General features: G+C 42.1%; 1 protein-coding gene across 3 annotated transcripts in view; it reads right to left on the bottom strand.

Moving 5' to 3' along the window:
• ST14 (ST14 transmembrane serine protease matriptase) overlaps window positions 1-21802 on the bottom strand; it is a 132329-nt gene that overhangs the window by 73385 nt on the left and 37142 nt on the right. For all 3 annotated transcript variants that reach the window (XM_085864967.1, XM_085864949.1, XM_085864957.1), the window contains 2 exons: window positions 12691-12838; window positions 4052-4215 (listed from right to left, as the gene is read on the bottom strand). In XM_085864967.1, the coding sequence (XP_085721093.1) occupies window positions 4052-4215; window positions 12691-12838 (312 nt within the window). The remainder of the gene's footprint in view (window positions 1-4051; window positions 4216-12690; window positions 12839-21802) is intronic.

Raw genomic sequence — 21802 nt, forward strand, 5'->3', positions numbered from 1 at the left:
AGTCACAGGGGCTAGTGTGGGATGGCCGTGGGTAGGTAGATTCATTTGCAGTCCATTTTTGCATATTTTTCGACTTTATCCCCACCACATGCGCTTGCGCTCACTGCCAGCACGGGGGTTTGTACAACACATATGTTTGAACATCCACTCCTTACGGCCTCTTCAAGCCAGCCATTTATGGATCCGGCCCATCTGACTGGTAGTCTGGATCAAAGAGGGTCTAAAGGGGAAGGAAGGGGTAGAAACCTTTGCAGATGTTGACATCTGTGTCAACTGTGTTGACAGTTCAAAAGACACTTGGGAGTTAGAGAGCATTCCAGCATTACAAACAAGACTAAGCAGTCAAGGCAAGAGGATTTCCATCCACCTTTAGGATGAGGTTAATGAAACAACTGTGCAGCAAGGCAATGCACACTCGGTCTTGCACGTCACTCGAAGACCATATTGGCAGTTTTACTTTGACGGCATTTCCATCTCCCTTCATGAATCTGCAATTTGACTGCGCAGTTTTACATGCTGATACCCCCTAAGCCTTTCCTGTTCACATCTACGAAAGCATACTGTAACTGTGGCACTTTGTGTGCACAAAATATCTCAGCAATCCCCCTGCTGTACCCAACTGTGCATGTGCCAAAGCCCTTAGAGTGCTCCTCCAGTGTGCCAATGGCTCGTCATTAACCACAGGGGATCTACAAGTAGTCATCACGAACAAGTGTCATATCTCCTTCCACGTGCTATTTCCAGCACTCGCTCGTGTCCTTCCACTCTCTGCATCTTCCCCAGCAGGCCTGTGTGTCATTATTTTTGTTTTAATCCTCCCACTACCATTTAATTTCATCTCTTTCCCTTGTTTTCAAGCTTCCTTTGCTGGCCCATAGCATAAATCATTATAATTAGCTATTTATTATTGACTTTATTTGTGTCTGATAAATTATTTGTTTGGAATCAAGGTGATGGGACTCATTCCTTTTCATAGTGCAATTCAGGCTCCTAAATAAACCATATGGATAGTCAAGATAACAGGTATCTGCTTCACTTCACAGGCTGTCTAAGATGATGATGATGATGATGATGATGATGATGATGATGAGATGCCCTTGGACCATTGCAAACTGGGCCAGTAGGTGCATGACAATATTAACAACATGAGCATCAATTCTTGAACAGATTTTAAAAGATTCTGCAAAACTGCACAAAATACGCTTTTGATTTCTCCTCTTCTTACAGCATAATAGCTTAATTTTCACCTCATTGCTTATCTGACGACAAATTGAATTCCCTCGTTCTTAGCTTCTCAAATCAATATTGGAATAAATTTTAAATTAGACTTCAAGAAAATATTTCCTGCAAGTGCAAATTACCAAAATATTTTTTCATTAAAGTGTTCACTTTTGCATCAGTAAATAGTGTGATGATATCGAATTGAAAAGTAAAGATACAAGACCAAGCACAAGAAAAAGAGCAATCAGAGATTGCAGACCCTCGCCAGGACTCATTTTGTGTGGTGTATTTTGTGTGGTGTTTGTGTTCTGGTGAGTTACATAATGAATAAGAGACACAAGTCTGGAGACGGCGATGGTTCACGAGCAATGTACACGGTTCGCATTTTTTATTTTTTGACCTTCGAGGGGATGCCACGGGCAAACTGGCGGAAATCGGGAAAAACGTAAATGATGAAAGTTGTAGTACTCGAAGAGCACGACTTTCATAGCAAATTTCATTCAAAACAGTTGAAAACCCGAGGAGCTCGATGCCCAATTTATTGATTTTTTGGACATTTTCTAAGTTCGTGACCTTGTGACGAAAATGAAAAAAAAAAAATCGAGCTCCATGGGGCTATGCAGGTGCCATTGGGCTAACCAAATACCGAAACCTCTGCCAGATTCGACAAACCCTCTCGGAGAAGATGTAACTTGAAATCGGCTACCTCCTAAAAACACATGTTTTTGGGGCGTGGCTCTGCCCATAATGGGCACAGCATGCCCATTCTCAGGAAACCACAACTATCTCATGATATAGACCTCCCACCAAAATTTTATCAGGATCGGATCAAAACCCACGGAGCTATGCTCGGGACAGACAGACAGACAGACACCCATAAGGACTATCGTGGTCACTTACTGACTCGTGAACCAATAATTAGAGCTGCCACTTTATAACTGCTGGCAGTGATGACCGGGTACCAAGACATCCTACTTTGATGCAACCCCGCTTTTATTGGACACATGACCATTGACGTTCTTTTAGCAGCGTCTCGCGTAGCGAACGCTGCTCTAAGAGAGCTCGGCGTTGTTGTTATTGTTGTTGTTCTTCTTCTTCTTCGTCTTGTGAAGACAAAACCTTAATATTAGGACTCGGCTCTTTTATATACACGATCTGGATCTCCTTAAATACTAAACACCTGTACACATCCTCGCATTGAGGGTTCCTTTTGAGAGCGTCTATCATGAACTTTTAAATATATTCGGACATTTGCTTTAAAGCTTCGAAAAGTTCACGTTACTATTTAAAGATTATTCCATTTAATATATTGTCATTTCGTAAATACATTATTTATTTCGTAAATACATTATTTATTTCGTAAATACACTATATTTCGTAAATACACTATGACGGGTCTCGCTATTGGCTTAATCAAGGCACGTGACGAAATATCCGAAGTTGTTTTTTTTTTTTTTTTTTTTAGCCAACAAAACTTTTAGGACGCTGCTCTTGGGCACATTTGTCCTTGTTATTATTACCCTAACCGGAGAAGAGGGTATTGCATTTGAATACATTTGTAAATTGCAAAATGGAAGATTTTTCAAGTATATTGGTCAGTCGATATCCTTTTTCTGTGTGTTTGTCTGTTTGCCTGTCAATCGCCGACATGTCATAATTCCAAGCTGATAGTCATGAAACTTTACCAAATTGTAGAGGTAGTCTCAACTGAGAAGCCGATTGATTTTGAGGTCAAATGTTATCTTGAGGTCAGATTTCGAAAATCTCCATTTTTCATCACATTGACTGGAAATTTGAACAAGATTTGCATGTTGCGTCACTGAATTGGGAAGCCAACTTTTTTCTTTTTCTTTTTTTTACGTGAAAAGGTCAACTCAAGTACAAACTTCTAAAATTAATCTTTATCTGATAAAGTCAATTTTCAGCCAGGTGACTTGAAAATTAAACAGAAATTTCATAGTGCATTACTGAATTGGGAAACCAACTATTTTTGACATCAAAAGGTCATCGGACCAGGAAAGGTCTAACTTCTAAAATCATCAATTTCAATCTAAAAAATAATAATTTTCTCCCGATTGACCCTGAGCTTTCATTAAGATTGTCAATTTTAATCTAAATTAAATGGGGGCAACCTTTGGAGAGAAGAGGGTGGATTTTGCAAGCAGACGTCTTTTTCTTGTTTGTTTGTCTGTCTGTCTGTCCATTTTTCCGCACAGAACTTTCAAGTTTTTCTCCGCAACCGCTTGTCGGATTGAGAGGAAATTTTCACCATTGGTGCAACTACACATGCAGAACGTTGTAATGATAATTATGACATCATAGGTCATGTGATGCCGATACATTCATGGAGCAAGGAGGGAGAGAATGTTAACGGGATATTCATCACAGCCTTTTTGGATGCTGAATTCTGAATAATATACAACAACACACTAAAAGGAAGATGAAAAAAAAAATCTTGCCATACCCCTACTCCTCCCTTCTTTTTATCAAACTGTCTGAGGTACATATTAGACACAGGCCATGCCAGGAAACAAACTCTCCTCATGCGTATATGTGCAGCACATTAAATGCTGCGTGGACGTATACGTGTGTATTGCTATGCTGCGAAGCTGCACACATATGTGCATGCTATGGCAGGGCAGACATTTGTTGACGGACAGACGGATGCACACCCGGGCACACGCATGGACGCAGGCACGCTGACACTAAGCTCATTTTATATTATAGATACTTATGCATAATAATCTCTGACAAAAAAAATCACATGGATAAAAGGGGGCTTGGATAGAGGGGACAAAATAAAATATTTTTTTAAATATATCAGAAACACCTTTTTATGGATTTCCCAGGACAGCTGATTAAATGCCATCGATGATCGTGACTCAAGCTCTGGTACAAATTCCATGTCTTTAAGCTTGAAATAACCAGTGTACACCCGTGGAACCTTTTCATCATTCCCCTCATGCGACTCCTCTGCTTTCTCCTGAAGATATCCTGAGAAAGGAGTTGAGATACAAGTCAAGATCAACCAACGATTCTGATAATAATAATCATCATCATCATCATCATCATAATAATAATCATAATAACTAGAAGGGCACTCGGTAAAGCGCATACCTCCTCCACTTAATGCCAGATCCACGAGAACATATTGGGCCCCAATACATTTTTGAAACATCATGCTATATATCATTTTGGCCCTACCTCTCAATGGTGAAGAATCACTTAAAAAACAAAAAATTCCCGTATCCAGGTCCGGATTCGGATCTTCACCAAAACCGAGTCAATTTGTCAAGGTCACACACCCAACATGTCCACCAAGTTTCATTTGAATCCGTCCGCAACTTTTTGAGATATCATGCTATATATCGTTCTTGGCTTATCGCTCAATGGTGAAGAATTAACTATAATCTATAATTCCAGCAATCTGTGTGTGTGTGTGTCTGTGTGTTTGTGTGTCTGTGTGTGTGTCTGCAACCGCTGTTTCTCGACAACCTCTGGTCCGATCTCATTGAAACTTGCCAGGTATATTGCTGGGGCCCTGTGGATGAGCCTTTTCAAGGTTTGATATTAATCGGACAAGTGGTTCCCAAGTTATGGCCATTTATTTACCAAACCAATGACAAGACACGGTGCTATGACATCACGATTGATGTCACAAATCTTCTTTATTTTTTATTATTTTTGTTTTTGCACGTACGGCCACGCACGCAAGGGCATGCACGAACGGGCATGGGAGAGCGAAGGAACGGCCTGTGTGATTGTTGTTTCTGGCACACGGTTTGAAAGTTTTTATTTTTATTTTTTATTTTTTCCACGTACGGGCACGCACGTACGGGCCTGCACGAGTTTTAAAAATTCTAGTAGTCAGATCCGGATCTGGATCATCACCAAAATCTAATTAGTTCATTCATGTGAAACACCCAACCTGCACACAAAATTTCATCCGGATCCGCCCACAACATTTTGAGATATCCTACACACCGACAAACAAACAGACAGACAGACAGACAGACAGACAGACAGACAGACAGAAAGAAACAGAGAGGGGTGAAAACATAACCTCCTTCATCTAAAGGCCCTGTCACACCTTGACATTTTAGCCAGCATATGGCAAGGTATCAAAATGTAGGTAAAACGCTGAACTATTGATGTCTTTTTCCAGTTTTGGGCGTATTCATAACGAGTTGGACGTATGCATAACGTATTAATAATGTACACAGAACTTTTCAATAACATATAGATAACTTATACCAATGAATGCTGAGCGTGTTGTCGGCGTTCACAACCTTTGCCCAACGATAGTCTAACTTATGCATAGCACGCTGCAGCGTATCGCCGACGATCACGTGGCGTAGGCTATTAAAAGGCTGCGGCTCGACGATTCAAATCATAACCGCACTAGACATCGAAGTGTCAAGCCGCTGTCACACCTTGACGTTTTAGCCAGCGTATGCCGACGTATGAAAAATTTGCCAAATATGCTGGCACACATCGTAGTATCCGAGTACGTCAACAAATTTTCAGCATGTTGAAAATTTTATGATGTATGCCAGCGTATGACGCACACGTTCCGCATACGCTGGCCATAAGTTGTAGGCACGTTACGCGATTGTTGAAACACGTTGACACACGTTACTTGTAAGTTACTCATAAGTCAAAACACGTCGAGGTAATGTTTAGCGTACCGGAAACTTATTTCTCGCCTATGAGTAACGTGCTTTGAACCTATGAGTAACGTATCTCAAACACATATTGACGTATGTAGATGTATTTGACGTCTTCCGGACGACCACAGAACTTACTGAACGTGTTTCTAACTTACAGCTACCGTACAATGGCGTATTGGCAGCGTTTAGGGGAATTGGTATATATAAATGGGGTTCACACAAGGAACCCGTCAGTGTTCCAGACTCCATGGTTTTTTTTTTTTTCTTCGGCATGACGGTGATGTTGACACTTCAATTTCTAGTGCGGTTATGATTTAAATCGTTGAGCGGCAGCCTATGAATTATATTGTATTATAACCGCACTAGAAATCGAAGTGTCAAAATCACAGTCATGCCGAAGAAAGAGAAAAAAAAAACCATGGAGTCTGGAACACTGACGCTAACCATTACCTCGACGTGTTTCGACTTATGAGTAACGTACAAGTAACGTGTGTCGACGTGTGTCAACAATCGTGTAACGTGCCTACAACATGTTACTCATAGGTGAGAAATAAGTTTCGGGGATGCTAAGCATTACCTCGATGTGTTTCGACTTATGAGTAACTTACAAGTAACGTGTGTCGACGTGTGTCAACGATCGCGTAAAGTGCCTGCATCTTATGGCCAGGGTATGTAGAACATGTGAGTCATACACTGGCATACGTCGAAAAATTTCAAGCATGTTAAAATTTGTCTAACAGCTCGGCGTACTACGACGTATGCCAGCGTGCTCTTAACGTATACAAAACTTACCCATAACGTATCCGACGTGTGCCAGCGTTTTAGACAATTTTTTCATACGTCGGCATACGCTGGCTAAATCGTCAAGGTGTGACAGGGCCTTTAGGTGGCGGAGATCATAACTAGAATAACACTCAGTGGAGCGCATACCTCTGCCAGGCTAGAGGAAGTAACAATTTAGTGGAGGAAGTACTAATCAGAACAAGAGAGAATTGCTTTGTAATACATGTTCCCTGTCGGTCCCAATGAAGAAGACGAAACCACCATGGTTGAGGTCTATTTGGCAAAATAAAAGTAAAAGCAATTTTCATTTCCTGATATATTTTGTAGAAGAGAAACCAATAAAGACGAGGATAACAAACCAGATATAAAAATTAGTTTGCTTTAAAGCATGCTCGAGCCGATACCGGAACCAAAATGAAGAAGAAGAACCTTTACAACCGACCACATTTCGTTTGCTTCTAGACTTTTCCTATTTCCTGTAAAAAAAATAACCCAATGTATACATGAAGCAAAACAGGTATACGGCTTATGAACAGATAAAATAATTGTGATTATATTCCTGGGATCATTCCAATTGCACTGGGCCATGGACACCCAGGCTGAAGGCCTGCCGATCTGTGCTGCTTCATGTAATGGGCAGTGCATGATTTTATTGGGGTGGAGTCAGGCTAGCTGTCCAGTCAATGGGTGTAAGACAGTGGAGTGGAGTCAGGACAGATGAACACTGACCCATGTATAATATGATAGTTTCTAAGTTTAAAAAGGGCAAAACTGAAAAATTGACAAAACGCCCTGAAACTTTAACTTCTTCTGTAATTTATCATAACTAGTGCGGGCCCGTAGGTGCGTGCCAGTATGTGCAGCTTCGTGCCTGCAGTATCAGGTCCCCACCATCAATTGTGACGTCATATCAAACGAAGAAGAAGAATTGTGACGCCCCTCTCTCTCACCCCCCTCTCTCACTCCCCTCTCTTGCCCCCCTCTCTTGCCCCCTCTCTCGCCCCCTCTCTCCCCCCTCCTCTTTTGCCCCCCTCTCTCGCCCCTCTCCCCCCTCCTCTCTCGTCCCTCTCTCTGTAAATGTATTCACAAATGTCTACCAAGCACAACGATTAATTCCAACCTTGGGAAAAACAGCTTTCAAACCCTTGGGAAACAGCTGTTTCCCTCGGGAAAATTCAAACCTTGGGATTAATTAATAATTTGAATAATAATGAAACCTTGGGAGTTTGGCACATACCCAGAAAAAGGCACATACCCAGGTCCCCAGTGTCGATTGTGACGTCATACCAAACGAAGAAGAATTGTGACATCAATCCTTAAAAAAAAATTTTAATTAATTAAATTAACATTAATTGTGACGTCATTCGTGACGTCATAGGTTCACAGATACATGGCCGTAACTTGGGAACCGCTCATCCGATCGATATCAAACCTTGAAAAGGCACATCCGCGGGTCCCCGGCAATATTCGTGGTAAGTTTCAATGAGATCGGACCGGCGGTTGTCGAGAAACGGCGGTCGCAGACAAACAGACAGACACACATACAGAGATTACTGGAATTATAGATAGATAAAGCCATGTATCAAGTTTCGGTTGAATATGTTAAAGAATATGGGGGTGGGGGGGAAAGAAAGTCTGAAAAACCACAGGTGGGACGGACGGATGGACGGACAGACGGACAGACGGAGAGCAAACCTATCATCTGCTTCAATGAAACTGATAGAGGATTAGTAATAATAATTAGAACACACCCAATGGAGGTGTTGACTCACCCACCCCATTGTATTATCTTGGCATATGTTTGGAGCCAAATCTTGCAAATACTTTCAAGTGTTTGTTTGTTACTCTTTCATGACCAAAATCTAGCACTTACTGGCCCCAAATTTTGGGTGAAGGAACTTCAGAATCTGGGCAAGATTTTTATCTTCTTGACCGTTGCCCTTGAAGGCCATTTTGAGGCCACCAAAGGCCACCATAAAGTGCATATTTGGTGGTAGGGTCAGGGAGTGCTGCCGCCAGCGCACAGACAAAAGATAACCACCATGAGGCAAATAACTCCACAGGTTAGGTTTTCAATGCGCAACATGTGCCGGACAGTTCAATCAATGTTCGACCTCGCTAGAGCACCCCAACATGCCCCGGGACTAGCGGCAGAGGTCAACGTGACAATGAACCTGGGAGAGACGACAAATCACCGTTCGTCACCTGCTCAGCATGAAGCGCTCATCTGGTACGAAGATTTAATTAGTAAATTAATGCTGTGCACACTGGACTGAATTTGGACCTCAGAGGCCAGAACAATGCCGGTCCATTCAGTTAAGACCACTCCTGCTTGTCACATTTTTGCTATAACATACATTGTTCTGTGTGACATCTCATTTTCTTTAATGCTGTGTTTCACAAATCACTCAAAAATTCTGTTCTGATTCATGTTCTATTTTTGCCATGTTGTACATATAAAGTCCCCCCTCCCCCCCCCAATCAAGGAACTTTTTTTAAAAAGGGGATATGTAATGGTATTTGATTCGACAGAGTACAGTGTTCTGATGTGAACATAGTATTGTTGTTATTCGTTGTTGGGTGATAAAATGTGTGCTGGGTACGTAATAAAGAGATCAATTATGATGGACCAAGTTGTAGTTTCATGATAGTTGGAATGATTGCAATACGTACTCACATGCCTGGCCTACAGCCACGGCTAATAATAAAAAATAATAACAACAATCCATACTTAATGGAAGGGAAGTATGTACGTTTCATCGACTTCTCCAAGGAGAAATTGACCGAGGAAGTGGAAACTTTCAGGGATTAATGATGGCACCCTAAAGTTGTGCATGCGCAAGTTTCACTTGATTTCATCAAGTTTTGGAAAAAAAATTTAAAAGATTTATTGTTCACCCATCTGGCATTTTCATCCTTTTTTTAGTAGGGGGGGGGGGAGGATCTGTGTCGGAGTGGCGACCCATCCAGGATTGTGTCCAATGGCTAAGGAGACTGCTTATGCTTCAGTCACATTTGGCTCGGCGGCCGTAGGGTCTAAAAAAAAATCTACGGCCAGTAGCAATTATAGGGCGGCCGCAGTATTTCCACGGTCACACAATGTAGCAGTCACATATGTTTTTATTTTTCGGGTAGCCGCACGGGGTATTTAGAAATTGTGGAGACCGAAAACGTGGGGGTGCCGTACGGTCTTTGATTTGATGTTGCACGGTGACCTTAGGGCGTCCCTGCGGCTGCCATAGAATTTTCAAGGCAGACGCAAGGTCGCCTCAAGGTGCCCGCAAGGCCACCGCAGGGGGGCCCGAAGGCGAACGTAATTTTTTGGGGGTTGGCAAAATTCATTTTTCATTGATAAGAGCCTACGGTAGTCGCACGAATAATGCAAGCCCATCGCACGCCCGACGTACGGTCGACGTGGAACATCTACGACATGGCTACGGCTTGTCGAATTGCTACGGCCAACCTAGAAATGAAAAAGTTATAACTCCGTGCTTTACTTCCACGGAGACCCCTACAGCCTGTAAAATATAGCCATTCGGAGTAGGGCCACCCTGAGGCCACCTCAAAAACTCTACGGCCGCCGAACGTTTCTGTCAATTCAGGGGGGTACGGCCGCCATATCCTAGCCGTAGAGCAAATGTGACTCATGCTTTAGGCAGCACCAACACTCTGTGGAGAGGATGGTCTCAATGGATGAATACATGGGGGGGGGGGATCACTGATAATTCAGAAGTCCCAGAGCCAAATTCAAGGAAATGTCATAAAATAAAAGTTGCAGGAAATGGTCAATTTTGTGATTTTGTGGGGGCGGAGCTATTCAGATCGTGAAAATACTGAATACTTTGGCTGGAATTCCTGGAAAAAGAAAATGGAGAAAATTTATTTTGGGAAAATATATTGTTTGCAGCAAAAATCAACTCGAGAGTTGGATCAAAAAGGACAATGAAGATCTCAGCTACAAAAATCAAATTTAAAAACAAAACTGAATATTATTACCTCCGTCACCGAGGGTGGATGGAGCTTACTATTCACCCACGTTTGTCTGCTTGTGTGTGTGGGCAGGATACCTCAAAAAAGTTATGGATGGATTTGGACAAAACTTGGTGGACACGTTGGGTGCGTGACAAGGATCAATTGATTAAAATTTATCGTATCCACATCTTGATTCCGATCCTCAATAAAATCTAAAATGATTCTTCACCATTGAGAGAAAGGGCCAAAACCACATATTGTACATGCAGGAATGCATAAATTCTCAAAACGTTGTGGACGAGTCATGACAAAAACTTGGTGGATGAGTTGGGTTGGTCACAAGAATAAGCCAATTAGATTTCCGTTAAGGTACATATGCAGATCCGTCCTATCGGTGGGATACAAAATGTAAACTGTTCAGCCTGGCGGAGGTATGCTCTGCACCGAATGCTGTTCGAGTTGTGATGATGTGGTCAATCCAGAAATTCTGTAATTTAAGCTTCCATCAAGATAAAGTCTCATGTGCTTAGTGTGAAAACTCCACTTTGGAATTATGTAGAGCAAGGATAATTTGGTGGGAGAGTAACTGGGCTTAAGGATTAGACAAAGCCTTCTGCAGGAACTAGGAAATGTTCTGCCTGTAGGGTGGGTATTTGTTAGCGATAATAATAAATTAATTAAAATAACAATAACTGAGATTTGAAACCAAAGCTAGACAGCTCACAGGCAAATGAGCTCGTAGGCACCTCTGTGCAATCCCGCCCGCCCTGAATATAATACGATCTACAGTCAAAATAGCAGATTCAATTACCAATGAAACAAGGATGGACGGCATGCTTTTGATGAAGGTTTGGTGAAGAATCCTAATGTATTGGTTGCATAAAGTAATTTGGAAGGTAAGTGCATCCTTGTAGGCATGAGTCCGAGTACAGCCAACTCGGAAATACATCAGCCATTACCACTATTTGACCTCATTATAATCCACAGGCAGGCACTATCACAGTTTCAGGATTGCCCTACATGGCAATGATTCTGGTGCGTGTCAGTTTTACACACACTTGTCAAGAAATGTTTTAAAAGGCTAAACAAAGGAGCAAATAAATGGCTGGCACAATTGTCTTGGAAGGCATGGGCAACACCGAACATCATCACTCGAGACTGGACGGTCAAGGCTTACATAATCTGTTGTTGTTCTCCTTTCGGCTGCTCCCGTTAGGGGTCGCCACAGCGGATCATCCATTGTGATCCGCATACTGATTTGGCAAAGGTTTTACGCCGGATGCCCTTCCTGACGCAACCCTGGTCGCCTCTTACGACACAGGGATAAGGATTGGGTTTCGCCATGATTCCGGGCTGCCCTACACCCTCTCATAGCGTGGCCCAGCGCAGAGCACCCATCCTCAAGCGATCCTCCAACCCAAGCCTCCGAGTCGCCGGATAACAGGCGCACGCCACTACGCCCGGTCAAGGCTTACATAATCTCTCCCTCGTTAATTCATTGCACACAAACTACAATGTAAAAGACATTTCCACAAGAGCTCTAGTCGACAATTTATGCACTTTTTACATCATTATGTACCGATACATTTTGCTGTGAATGGTGCATCAATACCGATGCAAGAAAGAAAAGGCCTTCACCAACATCAAAAATGCTTCTCACTCTCAATCAGACAATTTGGGTTGAGAGCCTGCTTTATTGCCTGCCAGACAAACATATTCATTCCTCCCAACTCTCCACAGTGCATGGCTTAATGTGCTTAATCATCAATGCATCCATTGCGATTGGTGTAAAATTGCTGGTCATGGTCTTCCACAGTATATTAATAGTGGTATTGCAACCTTCATTTAAATATCTTTTTGCAAATACTTTTGAGAATATCAACATTTTATCGACTATTTGGCTTTCAAAATAAAAGTGAAATAAAAAAGTACATTGGATTGGATTATTTTCCAGGTCAGTTCACTCAAGCATTATGAGGAACACCAATTCAATCAATCTCTTCTGTTTATGTCCAAATTTAATATGCATGCAGCTCACACTCACCCGCAAAGTACCACACAGCAACAGATGTCAGGATGATGATAACGATGATGGCTGAAACCACACTAACCAAGGACACGGTCTGTTTGGTGGTCCACCGTCGATCCGGACGCCTTGATTGGTTGTTCGTACCCATGATGAAAACCTGACCCTGGAAAACAAGCAAAACACTGGAGTTAAGTTTCAGAACCATCAAGAGGCTGCAAAAAGGAGACAAAAAGGAAGATTGGAGCACCAGGGAATGAGAAAATAAAAAAATAATAATAATAATAATAATAATAATAATAATAACAGGAGGAGGAGGAGGTTGGGACCATACTCTGTGTCGAGCGTTGGTGCTGCCTAAGCAGTCTCCTTGGCTAATGGGCACAATCCTGGGACGGGTCGCCACTCCGACCTGGTATACCAGCATGCTGGCACTCATTTTGCCTACCTCGGAAGGATGACAGGCCGAGTTAACCCCACCTGGTATTAATTCAATAGCTGAGCGGGATTTGAACTCAGGACCCTCGGATCCAAAGCCCACCACCCTAACCATGAAGCCAACACCAGGCATAATAATAACAGGCTTAAAATGTTAAACAAGGAAGAACAAAATAACAACCCTCAAAAAGGAAAAAGATTCATGAAAGCAGAAGCAGTCACGAGTTTCAAGAATCCGAAAAAGGAGTCTCTAAATTTAACAAAACACAAGCAAGTTATCTCGATTCCACACAATATTCTAATTTGGATAGGTTCCTTTTTTTAAAAAAAATACTCAGACAAACACTTAAACACACTGTTTACAGAATTTAAAATTTTCAATGACACACTAGCAAAAGTACCCATCCCCGGTGCTGGGAAAAGCAAGCAAAGAGTCCCCAGGTACAGGAAAAGTTGAAGTTATCAATTTAAATTATTTTATGGACTTTGAGTGAAATCATGAGTGCAACACAATTAACCTTTTCAGAGCCAAAGCTCTGAGTTACTTCTACCACCCACCACAAAATGGTGGTGCAACATGGAGCAGCAGAGATTAGATTTGTTAAAAAAGATGACAAAATATGCTGCTTGCAAAATATAATTTGGCATCAGCATTATTCATGCCTGTTCTCCCATCATTTCAAAAGTGAATGTTGAGCTTTTCAAAAGTGGCCGCCATAAACGAGAGACAGACGAACGCACGGACAGACACCAAGGTTCCCAATATATAATCGATGACTTCCCTTCCAAGGAACTTCAACACAGTAAGAGACCATTCGGCCCATTAAGCCTGTACGATTGGTTGTCCATCTATGACTTTTTTTTTTTTTGAACACCAGTCAAAGCTCGTGGAAGAGCGAGAACACAAAATGGATCAGGATGCAGCAGGACAAAAGGAACATTAAAAAAGCGGGTCGACATCAACAGCAAAGTTGAAGGACAAAATAGAGAGAGACTTGGACAAACAATGGGTGTGGGGAGGAATGGAGTGGACAGGTGGATCTCTGTGAAGTTTATTATTGAACATTATTTTTAGGTCACAATGCTAAATAGAGGTTTTTCTTTAATTAAATGATCACCTTGCATTGCAACATTTGTTGAAAGACTTTCAGTAGAGGCCATTGTTAATAACAATGCTGACATAGTTTGTCAAACTTTGTGATAATTCGACGGTTGTATTTTAACGCACTATTAAACAAACCAATTTCATGTTGTAGTTATACATTTATAATTCATCACGTTTAGCATCATGCTCTTCTTCTGGTCGAATGTTAAGCTTTGCCTTCGTGCAGAAGTTTTCAAATGCAGCATTAGAAGCAGCCACCGGATATGGAACACAGCCAAACATACGAACACACGGACAGACAACACGGTTCACATTATAGAATAGATTAATTAAATGCACTGTTTAGGAAGGTACGGTCCTGGTGTGACTTTGCTCCCCAAAGTTAGATATCAAATTCATCAGTTTGCCATTTTCACAGAATGTGCCACCATCTCTGGCACTGGGCGATGAGTGCATGTGCACAGTTGAAATCAGAAACAGACCGGCCAAGTGCGTACACACATACAGACACACAGACATGGGATCAGCATTATGTTATCAGATTATTCTATGCTGCTGAAGATAGCTTTCTGAAAATTTTATTTCATAGATCCAAATTCGGCTAATCAAATGATGTGTCATGATCTCAGACATGTTATAAAGCTGTGCACTTGCTGCAAGTAAAAGGGGATCGGAAACTGGAATCGTAGGTGATGTTATAGAGTCATTCCATCTGAAATCACCAAATTTAAGAAAATGTTCCCAGTTGACCCCTCAGATTTGCAATTAAACTTTCATAAAATAGTACCCAGGTATCAAAATGAAGCTGCGTAAAATTTTAGGTCCGTAGATGCGGTCAACTCCGAAATATTGAGGGTTGAAAATGTGGTTGTGGCCCTATTTTTATGGTCGTTGCAAGCATCACAAAATGAACGGCTACTTTTAAACTCCCACAACTTTTTAAATATTAACGCTAGAACCTTGAAATTTTCAGAGATTATTCTTCTATAACTGCTCTGTAAGAAACAAACATAAAACTGAGTATACCTCTCTTAAATTTTATGACCTGATCAGTTGAAATCCAGAAAAAAAAATGTTGGTTTTGTATGAAGACCCAACTTTGAAACCCCATATATTTTTATTGACTCATCCCAGAAGCTTGAAAATTTTTCACGTAATAACTGTATGGTAGTAGTATTCAAATACATGTTTACTTTTCTTAATCAGTCATATATAATACAGTCATGATCCCTCAAAAATTGAAAATTTTCATTTTTTCCCCAAAATTCAGGTGAGGATTGCAAATATATGACAAGGTATACCACTTCAAATTGTTCACCATTGGAAAGAGCATATTCAAGTTAACAAAAGTGTCAAATGTCAAAGTGGTATATTTTTTAAAATATATATTTTCTATTGTTTTTTAAACTGTTGTTAACACAGTCGTGAACACATGAAGTGTGTGCATGGTGTGGGCACCATGCTAATCATGAATGATTAGTTCTACAATTCGAATTAATAATACAAAAATCTATCACATACTGCAACTAGAGGGGGAGCACTCGGGAGAGTGCAAAACCTCCGCCGCCAATACTGCTGGGTCACTCAAGTGAACCTTATATCTTATTCATTAAATATGATGTCAACAGTGCTGAGAGTTATAGTTCTTTTCTCCAACATTTTTTTGGCGGGCGGGGGGGGGGAGGGGTTGGAAATCACTTAAAACATGTAAAAATGCAAAAAAAAAAAAAAAAAAAAAATCGAAATTTTGTTGAAAAAAAAGTTGCAAAAATTTTTTTTTCTCTAACAATTTTTTTTGGGGGGGGTTGGAAATCACTTAAAACATGTAGAAATGCAAAAAAAAATTCCTTTTTTTGGGGGGGGAGGTAACAACTTTTGGGGGGGGTGGAAATCACTTAAAACATGTAAAAATGCAAAAGAAAAAATAATTTTCTCAAACTATTTTTTGGGGGGGGGGTTGAAAATCACTTAAAATATGTAGAAATGCAAAAAAAAAATTCTCTAACAATTTTTTTTGGGGCGGGGTAACAATTTTTTTTGGGGGGGGTGGAAATTACTTAAAACATGTAGAAATGCAAAAAAAAAAAATATTTTCTCGAACAATTTTTTTTGGGGGGGGACCAAGTCCAAAATTTAATGGCATGATCCTTGGACCATACCTAACCCCCCCACCAAGTTTCGTCGAAATCCGTCGAGGAGTTTTTCCATAATACTGTTCACAAACAAACAAACAAACAAACAAACAGAAAGGGGTGAAAACAGTAACCTCCATCCATCTTTGAAGATGGCGGAGGTTAATAACAATGTAATAAAACATTTCACGTAAATGATTCGAATAGGTCCTTGATCTGCTTTTCCAAGTCAGGCGCGAGCTTGTACTGCCTCCCAGTTGACGTTAGGGGAGCATCAATAACCTTCATCACATGGACCAAAGGAACCCAACAAATGTCCTCCCTTGAATGTAACGATATACACTGCTGACATCAGCAGATCAGCCACTATTCCTGGGTTACATTTTTAGCCCCAGCCAGATGAGTTAAACACTAGCTATTTACAAATGAGAAACAAAGAATTACAAATTCAAATTTCAAAGTATTGTGTTCATGGTATCCTAATAGCAGATGATATGTACATAAATTGCATATACATGAACTACACATATGTACTACATGTAAAAGGACTGTTCATTAAATAGCACACATAATGCGCACAGCACTGGCAGAACATCATTTATTCAAATATTTTTAAAATATTGATAGAAACATGATACCACATTGAAATGTTAGACTTAAGTTAACTTGAATATGCTCTTTCCAATGGTGAACAATTTGAGTGGTATACCTTGTCATATATTTGCAATCCTCACCTGAATTTCGGTTAAAAATGAAAATTTTCAATTTTTGAGGGATCATGACTGTATATTATATATGACTGATGAAGAAAAGTAAAGATGTATTTGAATACTACTCCCATAGTTATTACGTGAAAAAATTTCAAGCTTCTGGGATGGATCAATAAAAATATATTGGGTCTCAAAGTTGGGTCTTCATACAAAACCAACATTTTTTTTTCTGGATTTCAACTGATCAGGTCATAAAAATTAATAGAGGTATACTTCGTTTTATGTTTGTTTCTTACAGAGCAGATATAGAAGAATAATCTCTGAAAATTTCAAGGCTCGAGCATTAATATTTAAAAAGTTGTGGGAGTAAAGTTTAAAGTAAATTTGATGGGGTCAACTGGGAGGCCTCTGGTGATATGAAGTGGAATGACTCGATATGAACCCTGACAGCATTCATGGTCCCAATATTTATGGACCCCGCATGTTCGCGGGTCATAAAAGTATGACTTGCTTCTACATTCGTGCTTTATTTTTAATTTCTTTATTATTTTTACACTTCAGTACTGGTCTCCCATATCTACCACCTCTGATATAAATTCAGCCTGAGAATTCTTCCACAGAAAACTGCTCTCTTATGCAGTTTCATCCCATCTCACCTTCAGTTATCTTACCCATTCTTCCTGCTCTTGGTACTCTGAATCCTGAAATGAGGCCGTCACTTTAAAACAACTTGCATTCTCCTCCTGGAAGGTAAATCCGACTGAAAGCAACCTTAGGTCATTCCACAAGGCCCGCAACAAGTGTGGTTTACTCACAGGAGAGCCAGAAAACATCTGTCCAATCTCAGGCATGAACTTTGAAACTTGTCTGCCTCCTATAAAACCTGGCGGTGCCTTGTCAAGTCGGTCTCTGGTGTATGCTCCCTTTCCATCCCTTAACTCACTTCAAATAGCAATACAGCCGACTCTGCTCATGAGAAGACCGAATATTTCAATTCTGTGTTTGCTTCCAAATCTTGAGTCCAAAATCTCTACTCTCCTCTCCTCTCCTCTCCTCTCTTCTCTCTCTCTGTGTTTCTATCCTTTCCAATCATACTCAATTGCTCCTTTTTCAGAATGAAAAATTTCCCTCAACTCTGACTCTGCAACTGGACCAGACGGCTTAAAATCACGTGTCCTAAAAATCTGCTCTGCTGCTCCTGCACTTCCTCTACCTTTTTAACCCTGTCAGGTCAGGTATGGGAGCAGGTGCCAGAACAGCGTGTCGCTGCGTCCACTTTCCGCCGGTACTCCAGGGGCCTCCGTCTGGCCTTCCCCCAGGCAGATGCCAGGCCAATCCCCATCTGCTTTAGATGCCGGTCAACCTGCTGCAACCACGAGGCACGTGGTCGGCCCATTGGCCTCCTCCACTCACGAGACTCCCTCCCTGAGAGAATCTGGTGAGCAGGATCAGCGTTAGGAAAACGAGCCACATGTCCATACAGCCATAACTGATGCTCACGGACTATGCAGGTAACAAATCTCATTCGAGTCTCTCTCAGCAACCGCTCGTTGGACACAAAATCTGACCAGCGATAGCCAAGAGTTCTCCGAAGAGACCTGGTACCAAAGGAATTAAGTCTCCGTCTCAGATCCTTGGTCAGAATCCAAGTCTCGCATCCATAGAGCAAGACTGGAAGCACCAAGGATCTGAAGACTCGGACTTTCGTCCTTCCGCAAAGGTACCGGCAGTGCCATACCCCATGATCCAGTGAATCCATGATCCCCAGGCCCAACCCAGACGTCTATTGACCTCTGACTCACAGCCAGCAGAGACATGAATATCACTGCCAAGGTAAGTGAATCTCTCCACGACCTCAACATCCTCACCACAAACAGACACAGACAGGACAGCAGCATCCAAGATGTCATTGAAAGCCTGGATCTTAGTTTTGACCCAAGAAACCCATAATCCCAGCGGCTCCGACTCCTCATTCAGCACCTCGAGGGCCCCCAAAAGGATGTCTAAAGTCTCCGCAAAAATGACTGCATCATCTGCGAAATTAAGGACCGAGATCTTGACTCCCAAACGATGCACCACTGCTTGATCTCTCCGACATCCTCCCTAAAATCCAGTCCATACAAGTGCTGAAAAGTGTGGGGGCCAGTACACACCCCTGATGAACTCCAGTAACAACTGGAAATAAGTCAGAGATGGTACCACCACACTTCACAGCACTCTCATTACCAGAGTGGAGTTCAGACATAAGATCGATCAGTTTTGGTGGCACCCTACGAAGACCAAGAATCCTCCAGAGGGCATCCTGATTCACTGAATCGAATGCTTTACAGAGATCAACATAGGCTGCAAGCAGCCCCTGCCAAAACTCTCATCTGCGTTCGGTGAGGACATGAAGAGCACGGATATGGTCAATCGTTGACCTCTTTGGTGTAAAGCCTGACTGCTCTGGACGCTGGTGCTCAAGCAGATGGTGGCGAACCCTATCAACAATTATCCGAGCAAAGACCTTGCCCGGCACTGAGAGCAGCGTCACCCCTCGGTAGTTGTTGCAGTCTTGGCGATCACCCTTCCCATTCCAGAGAGGGACATAAAGGCCCCTCTTCCAATCAGTTGGGATGATGCCTGTGTTCTTGGCAGAGCACAGAACTTCATGCAACGAAACAAGTGCAGCATTTCCACCAGCCTTGAGAAGTTCAGCATGGATGCCACAGATCCCTGGAGCTTTACCCCGTTTCAACCGGTTCACCGCAGCCCGTGTTTCCACAAGTGAAGGTGGACGACAGTTGATTGGAGGGTCAGCAACAGGGATTGTAACACCCCTGACGTCCAACTCGACAGCTGGTGGATCAGCCTGGTACAACCGCTCAAAGTAACCGGCCCAGCGGGCCTTCACTTCAGACTCCTCTGTCAAGAGCCCACCACTCTCTGCTCTAACTGCAGTGTTCCGAGGGATGGGCTTGGATGAATGCAATGCACGAATTCCCCTGTAAGTGGGACGAGAATCACCTGTCCACAGGTGATGATCTACCCCCTCACAGATTCCTCGCACATAGGCCTCCTTGTCCACCCTCAGTGCACGTAGAGTTTTATGCCTCAGCTCCTTGAACAGCTCAGCTCTGCCATTCAGCCTGGTCCTGCGACTCTGGTCAATGGTATCCAGTGTCCCTTGAGAGACAAAATTCTTCTTTGCCCTGCGGTGAGTTCCATGACATCCACCGGCAACATCAACGACGGTGGTCTTGAAGGCGCTCCACAACTCTTTAGGACCCCCAAAGCACCCAGACACCCCAAATGTCCACTCAGCCTGTTCGCAAACTCCTCAGCTACTCTCTCATCCCTGAGCTTGCCAACATCCAGCCTAGGCTGGGATGGTACCATTCTCCAGGATTTAAGGTGCAGCTTTAGAGTTGCTACAACAAGCCGGTGGTCAGTATTGAGGAACTGAGCACTCCGGTAGACCCTGCAGTTCTGGATCATCCTCCAGCGACCGTCAACGAGGGCATGGTCAATATCCTTTGCCACACCGCCAGCGTTGGAATACCAAGTCCAGCGATGAGCTTGTGGGCGCTGAAACCATGAACCAGCCACCCTAAGTCCATGACTTCTTGCAAAGTCAAGGAACTTAGTGCTATTCTGGTTCATAGTTCCTGACCCATGGGGACCAACAAATGTCTCATAACCATCCCTATCAGTTCCAGTCGATGCATTGAAATCCCCCAAGACTAGAAGTGTATCTCGTCTGGGGCCCTGATCAACCAGACTCGAGCGTGGCGTAGAATGTTTGGAATGCTTTGGAAGCACCATTAGCAATACAAGAAATGTACTTATTCCAAAGGAGGTTCGAGGAGATGTCCAGCTCAAGAAACTGAAGCTGAGATGATTCTGTTTAGGTTGAAGACCCCATGTGCACAGAAGGGAAAGTCCTGTTTCTGGAATGAGACACAGACAACAATTTAGTTTTCTTTGCACTGAAGGTTACCAGCCAGTCATGTCCCCACTTCAGAACATTCTCTAAATCATCGTCCAGTGAAACTCCAACCTCATGACATGTCGCGTTGAGTGAATCAGCAGATGTACAGTAAAGTGAGGAGTCATCAGCATACATGGCTAGCTGAGACAGAACATTATTGGACGGTAGCAGTTTGAATAAAGAGGATCGACTCAGAATCTGAATGTCTCAGACATCTTTTCATCCACACTAAAGTTTCACCAATATGCAGAATGCTATTTAACATCATAATGCAGAGAACTCAAGCATGCTTGCTCAAGAATTGGGAAAGAAGACATGGCCAAATCAGGAGGTGGACTGTTTATTAGGTGTGATGGTGGTTAATTTGGTTGTTGCACTTTAGGTTGTGTCCAGTGCACAAATGCAAATCTGATTGCCTTCCATTTCTCCAACACATCAAGAAGGCAGATACTCCAATCAAATAAGGCATCACAACGTGGGGAAGAGCATGTTGTTATGTAGTGGAAATATGTGACTTGTCATACTGGATTCGCAGCCTTCTATTTTTGGTATATGACTCAGCAAGTATGAATTGGTAGAAAGCGTGACCAAGTGTACAAATGCATAACTTTAATTGTTCATTCTAACACCCTTATTATTCAAACATCCGTCATTTGTGTTTTCATGTCAAATAATTGAAAACATTACACTCAGGGACTGTGCAACCTTATTTATGAGTCAACCAAAGAAATCAGGAAACATTGCCAAAAAAAAATAAAAACTTAACTTCTGAACT

The sequence above is a fragment of the Eptatretus burgeri genome, chromosome 2, assembly GCF_056783735.1.
Source record: "Eptatretus burgeri isolate ZD-2024b chromosome 2, Ebu_testis_v1, whole genome shotgun sequence".
Taxonomy (NCBI): Eukaryota; Metazoa; Chordata; class Myxini; order Myxiniformes; family Myxinidae; genus Eptatretus; species Eptatretus burgeri.